The sequence below is a fragment of the Mytilus edulis genome, unplaced genomic scaffold (assembly GCF_963676685.1).
Source record: "Mytilus edulis unplaced genomic scaffold, xbMytEdul2.2 SCAFFOLD_115, whole genome shotgun sequence".
NCBI lineage: Eukaryota > Metazoa > Mollusca > Bivalvia > Mytilida > Mytilidae > Mytilus > Mytilus edulis.
The window spans coordinates 32,912-53,627 of NW_027268536.1; the positions used below are offsets into that span (position 1 = coordinate 32,912).

The following is a 20,716-nucleotide window of genomic DNA, read 5'->3' on the forward strand; positions in this document are numbered from 1 at the left end:
GAATAAGGGGACAAAAAGGGCCCAAATAAGCATTTTCTTGGTTTTCGCACTATAACTTTAGTTTAAGTGAATAGAAATCTATGAAATTTTGACACAAGGTTTATGACCACAAAAGGAAGGTTGGGATTGATTTTGGGAGTTTTGGTTCCAACAGTTTAGGAATTAAGGACCAAAAAAGGGCCCAAATAAGCATTATTCTTGGTTTTCGCACAATAACTTTAGTATAAGTGAATAGAAATCAATGAAATTTTAACACAAAGTTTATTACCACAAAAGGAAGGTTGGGATTGATTTTTGGAGTTGAGGTCACAACAGTTTATGAATTAAGGGCCAAAAAGGGGCCCAAATAAGCATTATTTTTGGTTTTTGCACCATAACTTGAGTATAAGTAAATAGAAATCTATGAAATTTAAACACAAGGTTTATGACCATAAAAGGAAGGTTGGGTTTGATTTAAGAAGTTTTGGTCCTAACAGTTTAGGAATAAGGGGCCCAAAGGGTCCAAAATTAAACTTAGTTTGATTTTAACAAAAATTGAATCCTTGGGGTTCTTTGATATGCTGAATTTAAAATTGTACTTAGATTTTTAATTATTGGCCTAGTTTTCAAGTTGGTCCAAATGGGGGTCCAAAATTAAACTTTGTTTGATTTCATCAAAAATTGAATAAATGGGTTCTTTGATATGCCAAATCTAACTGTGTATGTAGATTCTTAATTTTTGGTCCAGTTTTCAAATTGGTCTACATTAAGGTCCAAAGGGTCCAAAATTAAACTAAGTTTGATTTTAACAAAAATTAAATTCTTTGGCTTATTTGATATGCTTTATCTAAATATGTACTTTGATTTTTGATTATGGGCCCAGTTTTCAAGTTGGTCCAAATCAGGATTCCATATCAAGTATTGTGCAATAGCAAGAAATTTTCAATTGCACAGTATTGCACAATAGCAAGAAATATCTAATTGCACAATATTGTGCAATAGCAATTAATTTTCAATTGGAGTTATCTTTCTTTGTATAGAATAGTAGTTGATAATATATGTTGGAAATTTGCCAGACATGACTATGATGTCATTTTCTATTTTTATTTGCCAATAACTTTATGTAAATAACTTCATTGGAAATTTGCCAATATAAAATGTTGCTGATGAAGCTTTTTTTCCTTATCTTATCTAAAATGTTTTTAGATAATGTATGTTGGACATATGCTCGACATGACTATGATGTCATTTTCTATTTTTATTTGCCAATAACTTTATGTAAATAACTTCATTGGAAATTTGCCAATATAAAATGTTGCTGATGAAGTTTTTTTTATTGTTTTATACAATAAATGTATATTCACTTTTACTACCAACCAATCTTTACCATTCAGTGATAACAAGCACTTTATTTTACATTTTAATATTTTATGATGTATTTAAAAGAGTAGTTATTGTTGCAAACTCCATTAGAAATTTGAATTGATATCAGTTTTGGAAAAAGGGAAACGGGGATGTGAACAGGGTTTTAAATTTTTCTCATTTCAGATTTCATAAATAAAAAGAAAATTTCTTCAAACATTTTTTTGAGAGGATTAATATTCAACAGCATAGTGAATTGCTCAAAGGCAAAAAAAAACTTTTAAGTTCATTAGACCACATTCATTCTGTGTCAGAAACCTATGCTGTGTCAACTATTTAATTTTAGATTTAAAAAGGTTTGAAGAAGAAATCTTTAATTGATTTGTAAAATCTTGACATTTGTTTTGTGTTAAAAAAAATCATGTAATGTCAAAAATTTGATCACAATCCAAATTCAGAGCTGTATCACGCTTGAATGTTTTGTCCATACTTGCCCCAACTGTTCAGGGTTCGACCTCTGCGGTCGTATAAAGCTGCGCCCTGCGGAGCACCTGGTTATATTTGTAGGTATGACAAGAGTAGAAGTGTTATTAGGATTTATAAATGGTTTGTTTATACTTTTTATATTTGTAGGTATGACAGGGTAGAAGTGTTATCAGGATTTATAAATGGTTTGTTTATACTTTTTATATTTGTAGGTATGACAGAGTAGAAGTGTTATCAGGATTTATAAATGGTTTGTTTATACTTTTTATATTTGTAGGTATGACAGGGTAGAAGTGTTATCAGGATTTATAAATGGTTTGTTTATACTTTTTATATTTGTAGGTATGACAGGGTAGAAGTGTTATTAGGATTTATAAATGGTTTGTTTATACTTTTTATATTTGTAGGTATGACAGAGTAGAAGTGTTATCAGGATTTATTAATGGTTTGTTTATACTTTTTATATTTGTAGGTATGACAGAGTAGAAGTGTTATTAGGATTTATAAATGGTTTGTTTATACTTTTTATATTTGTAGGTATGACAAGAGTAGAAGTGTTATTAGGATTTATAAATGGTTTGTTTATACTTTTTATATTTGTAGGTATGACAGAGTAGAAGTGTTATCAGGATTTATAAATGGTTTGTTTATACTTTTTATATTTGTAGGTATGACAGAGTAGAAGTGTTATCAGGATTTATAAATGGTTTGTTTATACTTTTTATATTTGTAGGTATGACAAGAGTAGAAGTGTTATCAGGATTTATTAATGGTTTGTTTATACTTTTTATACGACCGCAAATTTTGAAAAAATTTTCGTCGTATATTGCTATCACGTTGGCGTCGGCGTCGTCCTCGTCGTCGTCGTCGTCGTCGTCCAGCGTCCGAATACTTTTAGTTTTCGCACTCTAACTTTAGTAAAAGTGAATGGAAATCTATGAAATTTTAACACAAGGTTAATGACCACAAAAGGAAGGTTGGTATTGATTTTGGGAGTTTTGGTCCCAACATTTTAGGAATTAGGGGCCAAAAAGGGCCCAAATAAGCATTTTCTTGGTTTTCGCACTATAACTTTAGTTTAAGTTAATAGAAATCTATGAAATTTTGACACAAGGTTTATGACCACAAAAGAACGGTTGGGATTGATTTTGGGAGTTTTGGTCTCAACAGTTTAGGAATTAGGGGCCAAAAAAGGGCCCAAATAAGCATTATTCTTGGTTTTCGCACAATAACATTAGTTTAAGTAAATAGAAATCAATGAAATTTAAACACAATGTTAATGACTACAAAAGGAAGGTTGGTATTGATTTTGGGAGTTTAGGTCCCAACAGTTTAGGAATTAGGGGCCAAAAAGGGACCCAAATAAGCATTTTTCTTGGTTTTCGCACCATAACGTTAGTATAAGTAAATAGAAATCTATGAAATTTAAACACGAGGTTTATGACCATAAAAGAAAGGTTGGGTATGATTTTGGGAGTTTTGGTCCCAACATAATAAGGGGCCCAAAGGGTCCAAAATTAAACTTTTGTTTGATTTCATCAAAATTGAATAATTGGGGTTCTTTGATATGCTGAATCTAACTGTCATGACTGTGTATGTAGATTCTTAACTTTTGGTCCCGTTTTCAAATTGGTCTACATTAAGGTCCAAAGGGTCCAAAATTAAACTTGGTTTGATTTTGACAAAAAATGAATCAGTTAGGTTCTTTGATATGCTGAATCTAAAAATGTACTTAGATTCTTGATTATTGGCCCAGTTTTCAAGTTGGTCCAAATCGGGGTCCAAAATTAAACTTTGTTTGATTTCATCAAAAATTGAATAAATGGGGTTCTTTGATATACCAAATCTAACTGTGTATGTAGATTCTTCATTTTTGGTCCTGTTTTCAAATTGGTCTACACTAAAGTCCAAAGGGTCCAAAATTAAACTTAGTCTGATTTTAACAAAAATTGAAATCTTGAAGTTCTTTGATATGCTGAATCCAAAAATGTACTTAGATTTTTTATTATGGGCCCAGTTTTCAAGTTGGTCCAAATCAGGATCTAAAATTATTATATTAAGTATTGTGCAATAGCAAGTCTTTTCAATTGCACAGTATTGCGCAATGGCAAGAAATATCTAATTGCACAATATTGTGAAATATCAAATTTTTTTTTAATTAGAGTTATCTTTCTTTGTCCAGAATCAACTTAAATCTTTGTTATATACAATATACAATGTATATTCACTTTTTACTACCAACTGATAAATTAAAATAATCTTTACCATTCAGTGATAACAAGCAGTTTTTTTACATCTTAATATTTTATGATGTATTTAAATGAGTAGTTATTGTTGCAAACTCCATTAGAAATTTTAATTGAGATTAGTTTTGGAATAAGGGAAAGGGGGATGTGATTAAAAAAATTGGGTTCATTTTTTATACGACCGCAAATTTTGAAAAAATTTTCGTCGTATATTGCTATCACGTTGGCGTCGGCGTCGTCGTCCGTCGTCCGAATACTTTTAGTTTTCACACTCTAACTTTAGTAAAAGTGAATGGAAATCTATGAAATTTTAACACAAGGTTTATGACCACAAAAGGAAGGTTGGTATTGATTTTGGGAGTTTTGGTCCCAACATTTTAGGAATTAGGGGCCAAAAAGGGCCCAAATAAGCATTTTCTTGGTTTTCGCACTATAACTTTAATTTAAGTTAATAGAAATCTATGAAATTTTGACACAAGGTTTATGACCACAAAAGGAAGGTTGGTATTGATTTTGGGAGTTTTGGTCCCAACATTTTAGGAATTAGGGGCCAAAAAGGGCCCAAATAAGCATTTTCTTGGTTTTCGCACTATAACTTTAATTTAAGTTAATAGAAATCTATGAAATTTTGACACAAGGTTTATGACCACAAAAGAACGGTTGGGATTGATTTTGGGAGTTTTGGTCTCAACAGTTTAGGAATTAGGGGCCAAAAAAGGGCCCAAATAAGCATTATTCTTGGTTTTCGCACAATAACATTAGTTTAAGTAAATAGAAATCAATGAAATTTAAACACAATGTTAATGACTACAAAAGGAAGGTTGGTATTGATTTTGGGAGTTTAGGTCCCAACAGTTTAGGAATTAGGGGCCAAAAAGGGACCCAAATAAGCATTTTTCTTGGTTTTCGCACCATAATGTTAGTATAAGTAAATAGAAATCTATGAAATTTAAACACAAGGTTTCTGACCATAAAAGAAAGGTTGGGTTTGATTTTGGGAGTTTTGGTCCCAACATAATAAGGGGCCCAAAGGGTCCAAAATTAAACTTTTGTTTGATTTCATCAAAATTGAATAATTGGGGTTCTTTGATATGCTGAATCTAACTGTCATGACTGTGTATGTAGATTCTTAACTTTTGGTCCCGTTTTCAAATTGGTCTACATTAAGGTCCAAAGGGTCCAAAATTAAACTTAGTTTGATTTTGACAAAAAATGAATCAGTTAGGTTCTTTGATATGCTGAATCTAAAAATGTACTTAGATTCTTGATTATTGGCCCAGTTTTCAAGTTGGTCCAAATCGGGGTCCAAAATTAAACTTTGTTTGATTTCATCAAAAATTGAATAAATGGGGTTCTTTGATATACCAAATCTAACTGTGTATGTAGATTCTTCATTTTTGGTCCTGTTTTCAAATTGGTCTACACTAAAGTCCAAAGGGTCCAAAATTAAACTTAGTCTGATTTTAACAAAAATTGAAATCTTGAAGTTCTTTGATATGCTGAATTCAAAAATGTACTTAGATTTTTTATTATGGGCCCAGTTTTCCAGTTGGTCCAAATCAGGATCTAAAATTATTATATTAAGTATTGTGCAATAGCAAGTCTTTTCAATTGCACAGTATTGCGCAATGGCAAGAAATATCTAATTGCACAATATTGTGAAATATCAAAAAAAAAATTAATTAGAGTTATCTTTCTTTGTCCAGAATAGTAAGCAAGAAATATCTAATTGCAAAATATTGTGCAATAGCAAGATTTTTTTTTAATTGGAGTTATCTTTCTTTGTCCAGAATCAACTTAAATCTTTGTTATATACAATATACAATGTATATTCACTTTTTACTACCAACTGATAAATTAAAATAATCTTTACCATTCAGTGATAACAAGCAGTTTTTTTACATCTTAATATTTTATGATGTATTTAAATGAGTAGTTATTGTTGCAAACTCCATTAGAAATTTTAATTGAGATTAGTTTTGGAATAAGGGAAAGGGGGATGTGATTAAAAAAATTGGGTTCAATTTTTCTCATTTGAAATTTCATAAATAAAAAAGAAAATTTCTTCAAACATTTTTTTGAGAGGATTAATATTCAACAGCATAGTGAATTGCTCTAAGAGAAACAAAAATTTTAAGTTCATTAGAACACATTCATTCTGTGTCAGAAACCTATGCTGTGTCAACTATTTAATCACAATCCAAATTTAGAGCTGAATCCAGCTTGAATGTTGTGTCCATACTTGCCCTAACCGTTCAGGGTTCAACCTCTGCGGTCGTATAAAGCTACGCCCTGCGGAGCATCTGGTTATATTTGTAGGTATGACAGGGTAGAAGTGTTATCAGGATTTATAAATGGTTTGTTTATACTTTTTATATTTGTAGGTATGACAGAGTAGAAGTGTTATCAGGATTTATAAATGGTTTGTTTATACTTTTGATATTTGTAGGTATGACAGAGTAGAAGTGTTATCAGGATTTATAAATGGTTTGTTTATACTTTTTATATTTGTAGGTATGACAGGGTTGAAGTGTTATTAGGATTTATAAATGGTTTGTTTATACTTTTTATATTTGTAGGTATGACAAGAGTAGAAGTGTTATCAGGATTTATAAATGGTTTGTTTATACTTTTTATATTTGTAGGTATGACAGGGTAGAAGTGTTACCGTATTCGGCCGTGTATAGTACGCAGTTATGTATAGTCCGCACCCCCTTTTCATCCCCTTAAAATCGAGAAAAAAAGTTTTGTAAAAAAAAAAAAAAAAAAAAAAATTTTTTTTTTTTTTTTTTTTAACAAAGTCTAGTTCACTGTAAAAATCCACTGAAAGTGATCTATTCTCCATGTTTTTTATAAAAATAATAAATTTTGTTTTATTTATTTCATAAAAATAATGAAATGGTAGAGCTTTTCATCAGGTAATTAATATTTGATAATTTTATAAAAGTAATTATTAATCAAAATATCCCTTTTAAAATCAACATTTGTCTAAGTATGTCCAAGCTGATATATAATATAACAGAAATAATTTGAATATTATGGAACAAAAGAAAAAACAGATCAAACATTTATCTAAATTAATTAGCAGTAATCAAAATTTTTAAACTATTTAATCTTATATAATCTTTTCATTGATCATGTTGTTCTATTGCCTGGGGATTATAATATTTTACACCTGTCAAAACTTGACATCATTATTTAATTGCTACACACCCATACTTAATCCTTAATTACCCCTCTTGATTACCTATACAGGATGTAACACCTTTACTTTGACTAATCAATTTTGAAGAGAAAAGTTTAAAAAGAATAAGAATTAATTGAAATAAATATAATTAACGTCTCCAATATACATTATTAGTGCAGAAAAAAACGAAATTAAAATTTTTTTTTTTTTTTTTTTTTTTTTTTTTTTTATAAATTTCGAAAACCGTCTATAGGTGTGTATAGTCCGCACCCCTTGTACAAACTACATATTTAAGGAAAAAAAGTGCGGACTATACATGCCCAAATACGGTATCAGGATTTATTAATGGTTTGTTTATACTTTTTATATTTGTAGGTATGACAGAGTAGAAGTGTTATCAGGATTTATAAATGGTTTGTTCCTGGTTGTGATTGGGATATTTGTCTTCACAGAAGGACTTTCTAGATTATTTCACCCACCAGAGATACACACAGAAAGATTGTTTGTAAGTCAGTTGGCATTATTAAGAGAAAACCTTTCTTGGAAGAGAATTGTATAAAAATAGTATTACTGTAAATTCAGAAATTATTGTGATTTCTCAAAAATTGACAAGAATGTTAGTTTAATTAATGTGCTTTTAGAACAATCTGTATTCAGATCTTTGTTTTATTTATCAAAATCCAAGTTCTTATTATTGTGATACTCACCTAGTTGCATTATTCCCAGTAGGAAAAATTCGCAATAATTTATATAAAAGTTTTAAAAAAAACTCACTTACATAACATTGATATGAAAGGAAATGATTATAGAATTAAAAAGTCAATTGTTCATGAACAATTGAAAGGTCTTACCTTTTTTTATTTTATTGATAGCCTTCTCAGTTCAAAAATATATGGTGCTTAGGACTTTTATGTTATGGACAAAAATCATTCCTAAGGATAAAAATATTACTTCCAGTATTAAAAATGTACTATTCATAGTCTTTCAAGTTAAAAAAATAAGTGATTGCTAAGGACTTGTAAGTCGTTGCTAGGGACAAAAATGTCATTTCCAGTATTAGAAATTTCATATTTATATTATTCATAGCTTTGTAAGTTCAAAAATATATGGTTGCTAAAGAATAATAATAATAATTAAAAACCAATTGTTCAGAGAACAATTGAAGGTCTTTCCACCAGTAAGATCTATTTTGATATGAAAGTATTAAAATTTGGTTTTAAAATATTAATTTCAGCTTCAAATGGCAACTTATTGTACGCTTATTCTAAAAATATAAGGTTTCTATACAAAAAGATATAAATAAGGGAGATAATTTTCTACTTCCAGTTCAAAATGTGTTACTTTCCGGTACTGTCTTATAGTGTACTTGACACTGATTCCAAAAATATATGGTTTTACATACTTTTACAATAATTTATTACAAAAATTAGCTACTTTCGGTTACCAAAAGGTCACTTCCGGATAGTTTTTTCAACGTCATATTGCTTGCAACCTAATGCAAAAAGTCTAATAGCTTTAACATGAATACATAAAAGCAAAGGTCAAAATCTAGAACGTTAATTTAACATATGACCTAGAGCTCAATTTCAAGGTCATAAACCCAGGACCTCAAATCAAAAGACTCTAGGTCTTTACTTTATATTGTTAATAAGTTATATTACCATACGACTGATATAAGATATAAAGGGGGGAAAACTCGCATCAAATGTTTACGTACCCTTTAGACTAAAATTTATGTGTTAAACGACATGTCGCAACTAACAATTGTGTGAAAATATTTTGTCGATATCTTATAAGATTTCTGAAAATGATAGATAACAAGCCAAAATCAAAATTTTGAACATGACCTTGACCTCATTCTCATTTTTATTAACCAAGGACCTCCAATCAAAACACCCTAGGCCTCTATCACTTATGGTTTTTCAGTTAGAAATACATTTCACTTATATCAAACAAAAAAGGGGAAATAACTCTCATATGGAGTCTCCGGATAGCTTTGGTCAAAATTGATCAAATCATCCCTAGGATATAACGAGCAATTTGATAAAATAAATTTGTCGTTTTTTTATACGGTTGCGACATATAAGTAATAACAAGAAAAACAGTGTTCGGGGAGATAACTCTTACATGGAAAAGTTTTTGGTTACGCTGTGTCAGTTTTAAAAGCGTATTAACTGTTCAATATCATATACCATATATCTAAACGACATCTTGCGAAACAAAAAAACAGCGAAGGAAAGAAAATTAGGCGGAAGAAAAAAAATTAAAAATTAAAAACCAATTGTTCAGAGAACACTTGAAGGTCTTTCCACCAGTACAGAACTATTTTGATATGAAAACATTAAAATCCAGTTGAAAATGTCAGTTCCATGGCTTTATGATGTATAAATATGAATTTTAACCAACGGTCAAAATCTAGAACGTCAAATTTACTGATGACCTTGACCTCAATTTCAAGGTCATAAAACAAGAACCCCAAATCAAAAGACCCTAGGTATGTAATATGTATAGTTAATGAGTTATATAACTTTACATTTAATTTTAAATATAAGAGGGGCAAAAACTCCCATTTTATGTCTATGTACACTTTTAATCGAAATTCACAAGTTACGACATGTTGCAATTGACAATTTATCAAAAATATCTTGTCAATATCTTGTACCGTTTATAAAACCAAGTGAATATAAGCCAAAATAAAGAATATGACCTTGACCTTTGACCTTGACCTAATTTTCATTTTTTTGGACCAAGGACCTCAAATCAAAAGACCCTAGGCCTATATCACTTATCGTTTACCAGTTAGAAATGCAAATCAGTTATATCAAATGCAAAAGGGGGAATAACTCTTACATGTATATGGAGTCCGGATAGCTTCAGTCAAAATGAATCAAATCATCCTGAGAATGAATTTTTTGTAACGAGCAATTTGGTAAAAAAAAATTGTTGGTTTCTCATACGGTTGCGACATATAAGTAATAACAAGAAAAACAGTGTTTGGGGAGATAACTCTTACATGGAAAAGATTTTTGTTACGCGGTGTCAGTTTCAAAAGCGTATTAACTGTTTGATATTATATACCATATGTCTAAGCGACATCTTGCCAAACAAAAAAAAACAGCGAAGGAAAAAAAAGTTGCCGGAAGAAAAAAAAAAAATAATAATAATCAGAACAAAACCTATAGGTCTTTCCATGGAAAGGTTGAAAGACCTAATAATAATCAGAAGAAAATCAATAGGTCTTTCCACGGAACCACGGAAAGTGGAAAGACCAAATAATAATAATAATGATAATAATCAGAAGAAATCCAATAGGTCTTTCCACAGAAAGGTGGAAAGACCTAATAATAATAATTAGAAGAAACATAGTAAGGTCTTTCCGTATAGAAAAAGGAAAGACCTTCATAATCAGAAGAAATACAGTAAGGTCTTTCCTTATAGAAAAAGGAAAGATCTTAATAAAAAATCAAGATATTTTGGATGTTTGGCCAGCGGAAGCCCACCACCGGGTGGGGGAATTTATTGCTGTGTTGAAGACCAATTTGTGGACCAGCTGTTATCTGCTCTTTTGTTCAGGTTGTTGTCTCTATATATTCCTCATTTCCATTCTCGATTTTATGTTGATCAAAATTTTTCCTAAGTAAAAAAAGATGATGAATATCCATAAGAGACAACAACCTGGAAACAGAATAAAATTAGGATATTTCTTAAACTTTTCAGAAAAGAATTTGATTCTTCAAATATATAGCTAATGTCTCTGAACTTTTTTTCCAAGAAATACCTTAGACCAAAAACAGTAAGAGGCATTTGAACTGCTATGCATGTCTTCAAAATTGTAAAATGTGTATGATATTCATTTAAAATTGTAAAATGTGTAATATTTTTTATTTAATTTTTTACTGCATTTAAAATATTTATGTCCCCTTCAAATGATATTTTTTTCCTTTTCTTTTAAATTCATAAATGTATGCTAACTGTAAGATTTTATTCTTTAAGGCTGTGTCTGTGATGGGCCTTTTGGTAAATTTAATAGGTATTGTGGCATTTAGAGGAGCACATGGGCATAGCCACGGTGGTGGTCATGGACATAGTCATGGAGGCGGAGGACATGGTCATTCCCATGGAGGAGGCCACAACACAAACATGGAAGGTAGGTTAAAAAAATTCAGAGCCAAAAGTTGTGAATGCCAATATTGCATATTTTTTTTAAATTATTAATGTTCCATGCACAACACAAGAACTTTGTCTCAACTATTTAACCTACAGAAAATGACAAAAATTTTGGGTGGAAATGTAAACTTCAATAGCAGACTTTCAGGTAGAGTTGACTATAGTAGAGTTCTAGTATTGAGGTTCTATGCAAAGTTCAGCTTTGACAATTTCAGTCAAACATAGAATAAAGGATGAATATTTATTGTCTTAATGTACAATACTAACAAAGTGAGTGCCAATAATCAAGTTCCTCAGAAGTAATTAGAGGCTCAGGTAACATGGCTCTGGTTGTCTTGTTTATCTTTAGCAGCATGTACATGTAATCTTGTAAGGTGACAGCATTTTGGTTTTGTCCTGAATTTTAATTATGCTTATTGCTATACTTGTATTCTATTGATGTTTCAACAAGTTTAAACATTCAACACCTGTAAAAATGTTTCAATCATTTTTGTCAAGCCTGCAACTTTTGTTGCAGAAAGCTCGACATAGGGATAGTGATCCGGCGGCGGCTATGGCGGCGGTGTTAGCTAACTTCTTAAAAGGTTTATATTTTAGAAGGTGAAAGACCTAGATGCTTCATACTTTGTATATAGATACCTCATGTTACGAAGTTTCCGTCAGTCACATGTCCAATGTCCTCGACCTCAATTTCATGGTTCAGTGACCACTTGAAAAAAAAGTTCAGAATTTTTGTAATGTTGAATTCTCTCTTATTATAAGTAATAGGATAACTATATTTGGTATGTGCGTACCTTGCAAGGTCCTCATGCCCGTCAGACAGTTTTCACTTGACCTCGACCTCATTTCATGGATCAGTGAACAAGGTTAAGTTTTGGTGGTCAAGTCCATATCTCAGATACTATAAGCAATAGGGCTAGTATATTTGGTGTATGGAAGGACTGTAAGGTGTACATGTCCAACTGGCAGGTGTCATCTGACCTTGACCTCATTTTCATGGTTCAGTGGTTATAGTTAAGTTTTTGTGTTTTGGTCTGTTTTTCTCATACTTTATGCAATAGGTCTACTATATTTGTTGTATGGAATGATTGTAAGGTGTACATGTCTAGCGGGCAGATGTCATCTGACCTTGACCTCATTTTCATGGTTCAGTGGTCAAAGTTAAGTTTTTAAGTTTTGGTCTTTTTATTTAATATTATATGCCAAAGGTCAACTATATTTGGTGTATGGAAATATATTATGATCTATATGTCAGTCCCGCAGGTTTTATTTGACCATGACCTCAATTGCACGGTTCATTGCACAGTGTTAAGTTTTTGTGTTTTGGTCTATTTTTCTTAAACTTTAAGTAGTAGGTCAACTATATTTGTTGTATGGAAGCTTTGTTAGCTGTTCATATCTGCCTGGCATGGTTCATCTGACCTTGACCTCATTTTTATGGTTCATTGGTCTTTGTTTAGCTATCTTGGTTTATGTTAAGTTTATGTGACAGTTGTAATAAAGCTTTATACTTAGGACTATCAACATAATATCAATGATTAGTAAAGAAGGCGAGACATTTCAGTGTGTGCACTCTTGTTATAATTAATTGATTGCACTTCTTAAAACTTAAGTTTTATATACATAAATAGATATTTCTTTCTTACTTTATTTTATTTATCTGTTTCCTTCTTTTTGTGTCATGAATAAATATTGCAGATTCTTCAAGTTCAAGTTCCTTACCTCAATGTGGAGCTTACATTTTTAGTGAGTTTAACATGTCTGTATTCCCTTTTCATGAAATCCTATGGGTCAATCTCACTAATCTAATCACTGGAAGATGAAACATTTTGAACTGAAACAATTGATCTGTTTGATCTTAAAAGTACTTAAAAAGTTAAAGAGTTTTCTTTAGAAAGGTGTCATGTTGATTCAAGGTTGTGTTTAGACAGGTTTTCACTTGTTTCCTTTTGATACAGCGTTCATTTAGACAGGGTTTTTGTTCTAACAGGTTTCACAATAATACATGGCTCAGTTTTCACTGCATTATATTTTCACCAGACTTCGATTCAGTTTTCACTAAAACTGCTGTTAATTTAGCCACACTGCTTGTGGTTAATTCTGATAGGTTTATATTATAAATAATGAGATAATGGTATGATTGTCAATGAGGTTATTAATTTCATTTGATAAAGATAAAATAAATCATATGTTACAGCACTGCCTTCAACAATTAAAAAATATCACACCATTTAGTCATCTAAAAAAGGCCCCAACATGAAAAATGTGAAACCATTCAAACAAGAAACTAACATAAACCCATTTTCACATAGGCCACCTCATTTTATGGTAGAACTTGCATATTTCCTGTTTCTAATCACTTGGTTTAGTGACCTTGACCCAATTCCCAAAGTATTGATCAGATCTGCAAATATTGAAATTCTGCACATCTATTATATGCACCACTTGAGATGTATGAATCCCTTGCTTAAATTTGACAACAGCTTTGATCTGAATATAAAACTAACACATCCTGTACATGCTGTAATGGAATCATGCTTTTTGGTTCAGAGCTATGTTTTCTGGTCTGTGCGTCCGTCTGTTTGTTCGTCCGTTCATTCGTCCATCTCAGGTTAAAGTTTTTGGTCGAGGTAGTTTTTGATGAAGTTGAAGGCCAATCAACTTGAAACTTAGCAAACATGTATCTTGTGATATGATATTTCTAGTTTTAATGCCAAATTAGAGATTTTATCCCATTTTCACGGTCTACTGAACATAGAAAATGATAATGTGGATGGGGCATTCGTGTACTTGGGACACATTCTTGCTTTAATTTGTTATGGTGTTTGTTGGGTTCATGACTTGATGATGTTTTGATGCAATTATTTTGTTCCTTATATGTTTCAATAGATAGTTGCAGTAAAATTACTATGGATTTCATTTTTTTTTGTTGGTACTTATATTATATGTGAAAATCATGTATTTTCATGGAAACTTGATTTAGTGGATTAGCCAAATCCTGCATACATTACTATATATTATCCATGGTTTCCCTGATCAACCAAAATCCATGAATTTTTTTATCCAGTGGTCCATGATGAATCCACAGTACACAATAATACAGAATGGATTACACAACCAGTTACTGGTTCCATATCAAAATACCATTCAGGAATATATATAATAGGTCTTTTGTTTTTGGTCCCTCTAATTTGTGAATGAAATATAAAAGCGAGGTCAGATATTTATTAAAGTTTTGTAGTCATTATTTGACTTGTGACACAACTACATAAATCAATATTGAGATTTTCTTTCAAATACTGTCATTCATTTGTGTATTAAATTTCAGGAGTGTTTCTACATATTTTGGCTGATACACTAGGCAGTGTTGGAGTAATCATATCTACTGTACTGATAGAAAACTTTGGCTGGAACATTGCTGATCCTATATGTTCATTATTTATTGCGACGATGATATTGTTGAGTGTCCTTCCACTTCTGAAGGAAACATCAATGATTTTATTGCTCCGTTCTCCAAGCGAAGAAGATTCAGGGATAAATGAAGTCTTACAGAAGGTTTGAATTTAATAGATATTGCAACATGAGAATTACAAGACCGTACTTTGACCTAAAATGGTTTACTTTAGTAAACCAATTGTGACTTGGATGGAAAGTTGTCTCATAGGCGCTCATACCACATCTTCTTATATCTATCTACATGATATAGAATAAGTTGGGTGTTTCTGTCACTACTTACTTTTCAGAACTGAACATTTTTAAAATATCTGATAAGTATAATATAGAAAGAGGGCAATACAAAGAAAAACTGCCAACATTAATATCTCCAGAAGAAATCAGAAAAACAATGATCACAGATCATTTATTACACACAAAAAGCAAACTGACACTTCACAAAAACTTTGTGTTAACAGATACAACTACACAAAAAGTTAATTTTGCTTTTATAATAAGGTCTTGTATTAAAAACTTAATTCTAACTGCCATTCACAGAATATGCAATAAAAAAAATTATAATCTGTTCATTATTTTGAATGTTTCAACAGTAAATGAATATCCTTTTTGATTTACAAACTTGAAGGCAAAGGGTTTTAACAGATCAGTTGTATGTACATTCACACATGACATGTCTGTTACTGATTTTAGGTGCTTAATATAGAAGGAATCCTGGCTTACAGAGAACCACATTTCTGGCAGCACACAGCTGATAAAATTTATGGCACAGTACATATACATGTTGTACCAGATGCTAGTGAACAAAAAATAATTGCATATGTAAGTAGTAATTACTTATAAGTAACCATCCACATACATATCAATTATGCAATTTTTGAAAGAAAAAATATTTACACCCATAAATCAGATTATGCATAGTTCTTAGGTCGAATGGTACTTAAAACTCTTATATAAATATGGGGTTTGCCAATATGACTGGAGTCTGACATCAATTTAAACCAAAACAACTTCTTGTGGTGAAAATATGTCCTCCAGTGATAGCACAGCGTCCAAAATTTTTATGCCAAGGCCGGAATTGCCTTGAGTCTAGTCAAAGTGTAAATGAATTGAAAATAGAACACTAGAGATCTGTCATTAATACAAAATTTCTTCATGGTCTAAAAATAAACAGAGAAATAAAAACTTCCAAATGAAAAAACTTGAGACAGTCGTGTTGATTTATTTGGATTAAATTAATTTTGTTCACCTTAAAATAATGATTTTTGTCGAGCTTGCATCTTTTGTTGCAGAAAGCTCGACATAGGGATAGTGATCCGGCGGCGGCAGTGGTGTTAGCTAACTTCTTAAAAGCTTTATATTTTAGAAGGTGGAAGACCTGGATGCTTCATACTTTGTATATAGATGTCTCATGTTACAAAGATTCCGTCAGTCACATGTCCAATGTCCTCGGCCTCATTTTCATGGTTCAGTTACCACTTGAAAAAAAAGTTCAGATTTTTTGTAATGTTGAATTCTCTCTTATTATAAGTAATAAGATAACTATATTTGATATGTGCGTACCTTGCAAGGTCCTCATGTCTGTCAGACAGTTTTCACTTGACCTGGACCTCATTTCATGGAACAGTGAACAAGGTTAAGTTTTGGTGGTCAAGTCCATATCTCAGATACTATAAGCAATAGGTCTAGTATATTCGGTGTATGGAAGGACTGTAAGGTGTACATGTCCAACTGGCCGGTGTCATCTGACCTTGACCTCATTTTCATGGTTCAGTGGTTATAGTTAAATTTTTGTGTTTTGGTCTGTTTTTCTCATACTTTATGCAATAGGTCTACTATATTTGTTGTATGGAATGATTGTAAGGTGTACATGTCTAGCGGGCAGATGTCTTTCTCATACTATATGCCAGGGTTTCCCCTGGGTCAATTATTTTTTTCGCCACCTCTTTCGCCAAAACAATATTTTTTTCGCCACTTTATTATTTTTTTCGCCAAGTAACACAAATATATTTTTCTTTTAAAATATTTACTTTTTTTTCACCCACTCCAGTTTGCCCCATTGCTGCCTATGATTATTCTCTCAAACTTGTCTTAGAGTCTACATTGTAATGAATAAATACTAAACATGTACCTTTTAAAAAAAAGATTTGTATAGGGAAAATTGATTATATTTTGAACAACTTTAAAAGAAGCACCTACTTTTAAAAATAAAAAAGATATATGCCCTGGAATATAAAACAAATTTTGGATACCTGAAATATGTACAGTTCTTTGGGAAAGTTTCTTCAAAAATAAAAACATGTGACCTTTTGTACTAAGAAGTGTTTTTTTACAACAAAACACAATTTTTTTGACTTGAAATTGATCCCTTAATTATGTAATGTGTAGTCATTACATTGAAGGGTTACTCTCACTCGAGTGGTTGTTCCAAACCTTTTGATTAGATATCTTCAAAACGACAGTTTTCTTTTCTAGACCATCGTAAAAATGTAAAACTATGCTTGAAACACGTGTATTACTGAAACGACTTTAAAGTACCCACTCAAATCAATTATCGATATCAAAGTTAAATGATAATAATAATAATAATAATAATAATATCTGTATTTAAAGAGAGTAACTCATTTGGATTAAACCAATTTTCAATAAGGCTCTCTACATACAATGTTAACAATATGAATAAAAAATAATTAATCTACTATTACACACATGTAAACAATAGACGTATAGTATATGTTATTCAGGTCTCAGACAGGGTATACACTGTGACATGATAAAGTTTTAAATCAGAGACCTCTCTTGCTTTTGTACATTTTTTGTCATAACAACAATTTTCTTTTCTGGACTATCATTAAAAGAAGGAAAGTCGTCAAAATTTTGCTTCAAACACGTGCGTCGCAAAGTGGTTAATAAATCCTTTATGTGATAAGTGACAGGCGCCATTTAACCATATCATTTTGTCATATAATACAATCAACACCTTTATTAATTAATTAGTCCTTTGATGTCGGTAGCTAACAAATGCAATCAGCTGATTATTGATTTTCTGTCAAAATCTTAATGAGTTCAAGGTGAATTCCGAGTATTGTCTGATCAGGTAAAGTCCGAGAAACCCGAAAAAAAGTAAATAAACAAGATGGTGGAAAATAAATCGTTACATATATTTCTTTTGCCAAATTCTTTCGCCAATGACGAATTTTAATCGCCACAATTATTATTTTTTCCCAAAATTGCGAAAATGGCGACCGCCAGCGGAAACCCTGCTATATGCAATAGGTCTACTATATTTGTTGTATGGAATGATGGTAAGGTGTACATGTCTAGAGGGCAGATGTCATGTGACCTTGACCTCATTTTCATGGTTCAGTGGTCAAAGTTAAGTTTTTGAGTTTTGGTCTTTTTATCTAATACTATATGCCATAGGTCAACTATATTTAGTGTATAGAAATATTTTATGATCTTTCAGTCAGTCGCACAGGTTTTATTTGACTGTGACCTCATTTTCACGGTTCATTGCACAATGTTAAGTTTTTGTGTTTTGGTCTATTTTTCTTAAAACTATAAGTATTGGTCAACTATATATGTTGTATAGAAGCATTGTTAGCTGTACATGTCTGCCTGTCATGATTCATCTGACCTTGACCTCATTTTCAAGGTTCATTGGTCTTTGTTTAGTAATCTTGGTTAATGTTAAGTTTATGTGACTATTGTAATAAAGCTTAGCTTTATACTAAGGACTATCAACATAATATCAATGATTAGTATAGAAGGCAAGACATTTCAGTGTGTGCACTCTTGTTTTAAAATATATTCATCTTCATTCCGTTAGAAATTGGACTATTTAAATTTTCAAAAAATAAGATATTTTATGGAGTATTTAAAAAATAAATTTAGAAAATATATTGATTGATTGTTGCTTGTTTAAATGGCAATTATTTCATGCATATTTAGGACAATAAATTATTAACAGTTAGTATAATTGGTAAATAATCATGAACAGTAAAAAGACTTAAGACAGAAGTTGGCTCAGCATTAGAACTAGAAATGCCATGTGAGTTTACATATTATGAAATAGAATGATCAGTTCTGCATTTTATGCGAAGAATAATATTACCAATAATGGAAAAATATGTTTGTTTGAATATTACAAATATACTTGTAAGATAATAAGTTGCATATTGACTACTGCATGTGTAAATTTAACACAGATTTTGTGTTTGATACTGTTTAGTATTAACATATAAATAAATAACTGACACATCAATGTTTCATATTTTTCAGGTAACAAATTTATTCAAAGAGATTAACATTAACACTGTAACAGTACAGGTGGAGAAAGAGACATATTACTTCCATTTATCAGGACTTGGTGCTAATTGTGACAGTTACAATGACTTTGGAAACTCAAAATTCTTTCAAAATGGTCAGGCTATAAAAGATATTTAAATTTCCAATTTAAATGGTACAAGGCTTGATAGGATCGATCATAAGCCACACTGGGAATGATTAAACAGATTAGAATGGAAATTCCTATTGAACAACATTTCAAATGCAGTGTTAACAAGGATGTTATGAAGTGGACTGTTTGTTTTTTAACAATATTTCCTCATAAAAAGATGACCAGGCTGTGATTGATTGATATTGTCTATTTAAAGTGTATTCAAGTTAGAAAATTTAAGAAAATTTATATAAAGATCTTAAGTACGAGTGCATCTGTCAGATTGTTATTGCATTTTAGATTAAACATTGAGTTTAGAAGACATACATGACATATCTTCTCCTCCATGCTTATGCTTTCTTAATTTAAAAGGCTTTTAATAATACTGACGATGGCATAATTATTTGATTTGAACCAAATATCTGTAGTATATTATTACCTGTTAATTGTAACCAAAGTTATGGGACAATATTTTCCTCACAGTTGCCTGTAAATATTGTGCAAAATATTTTTAAACTTTTCATGTGTAACCTATTTAAGTTCTGTAAATGGTAAAATACAATTTATTAAAAGCCTAGAGGACAATTATTTACTAATTAACAGAACAATCCAGACAAATATTGTCAGCCTTTGTATACCAATAAGACAAAGACAATGTATATAAAATAAGAATTTTGTCTCACCTCATCAAAGAATAAATTTAGGATTGGTTTTAGTTTAAGGGAAATTCCAAGTTTTAGGTCAATGATATTCATTATGCAGATGTATTGGCATTTGCACATCTAACTTCACTGCAGGTTATTTGACCCTGCACCTTCAGTCAAGGTTTATTGACTTTGAATGTTTTACGTAGTTTACATGTTAAGTTATTGCCATAGTAATTTCAAAATTGCATGAAGGCAATACATAGCTCTGTGATAACATTTTTGAAGATTTATAGAACTTAGACATTAAAAAAAAACTATACAATAAAAGGTTGTAGCAAGAATATTTGTGGATTTTAATAATTAAGAGAAAAAAAACATTTACAGTGGATTCATTGTTGATATTGGCAAACCATAAAGGAGTAGGTCCGGTAAGGCCCCTTTTTGGCCCAAAAATATAACAGTTTTACAAAATTGTTCAAATGTAAACTTTTAGTTATTTATTGGAAAGTTGAATGCTTCTGCTACATAAATATGGGCTGTTTTTGACAATACAATGCACATATATCGGGTTGTAGCACCATTAAGTCATGCTAAATTACTGAAATCTTCAAAATTCTATCATTTTAGTTAAATTTTAGACGGTTTCCGTGTAAAACGGAAGTGGCCGCATTCGTGTTCATCCTTAATATTGCAATGTAAGTTGTATTTTATGATAATACATAACATATATAAAGGTTATGGATGAACACGGATG

The 20,716-nt window shown here is 30.9% G+C and overlaps 1 protein-coding gene across 1 annotated transcript in view; it reads left to right on the forward strand.

The window, feature by feature from the left end:
• LOC139507642 (proton-coupled zinc antiporter SLC30A5-like) overlaps positions 1–20,305 on the forward strand; it is a gene marked incomplete at its 5' end in the record, with an annotated part of 48,742 nt that extends 28,437 nt beyond the window's left edge. The window contains 5 exon segments of the mRNA XM_071295833.1: positions 7,636–7,765; positions 11,254–11,407; positions 14,756–14,982; positions 15,571–15,699; positions 19,159–20,305. Of these exon segments, the coding sequence (XP_071151934.1) occupies positions 7,636–7,765; positions 11,254–11,407; positions 14,756–14,982; positions 15,571–15,699; positions 19,159–19,323 (805 nt within the window). The 3' untranslated portion in view covers positions 19,324–20,305.
• Positions 20,306–20,716: the final 411 nt, after the last annotated feature.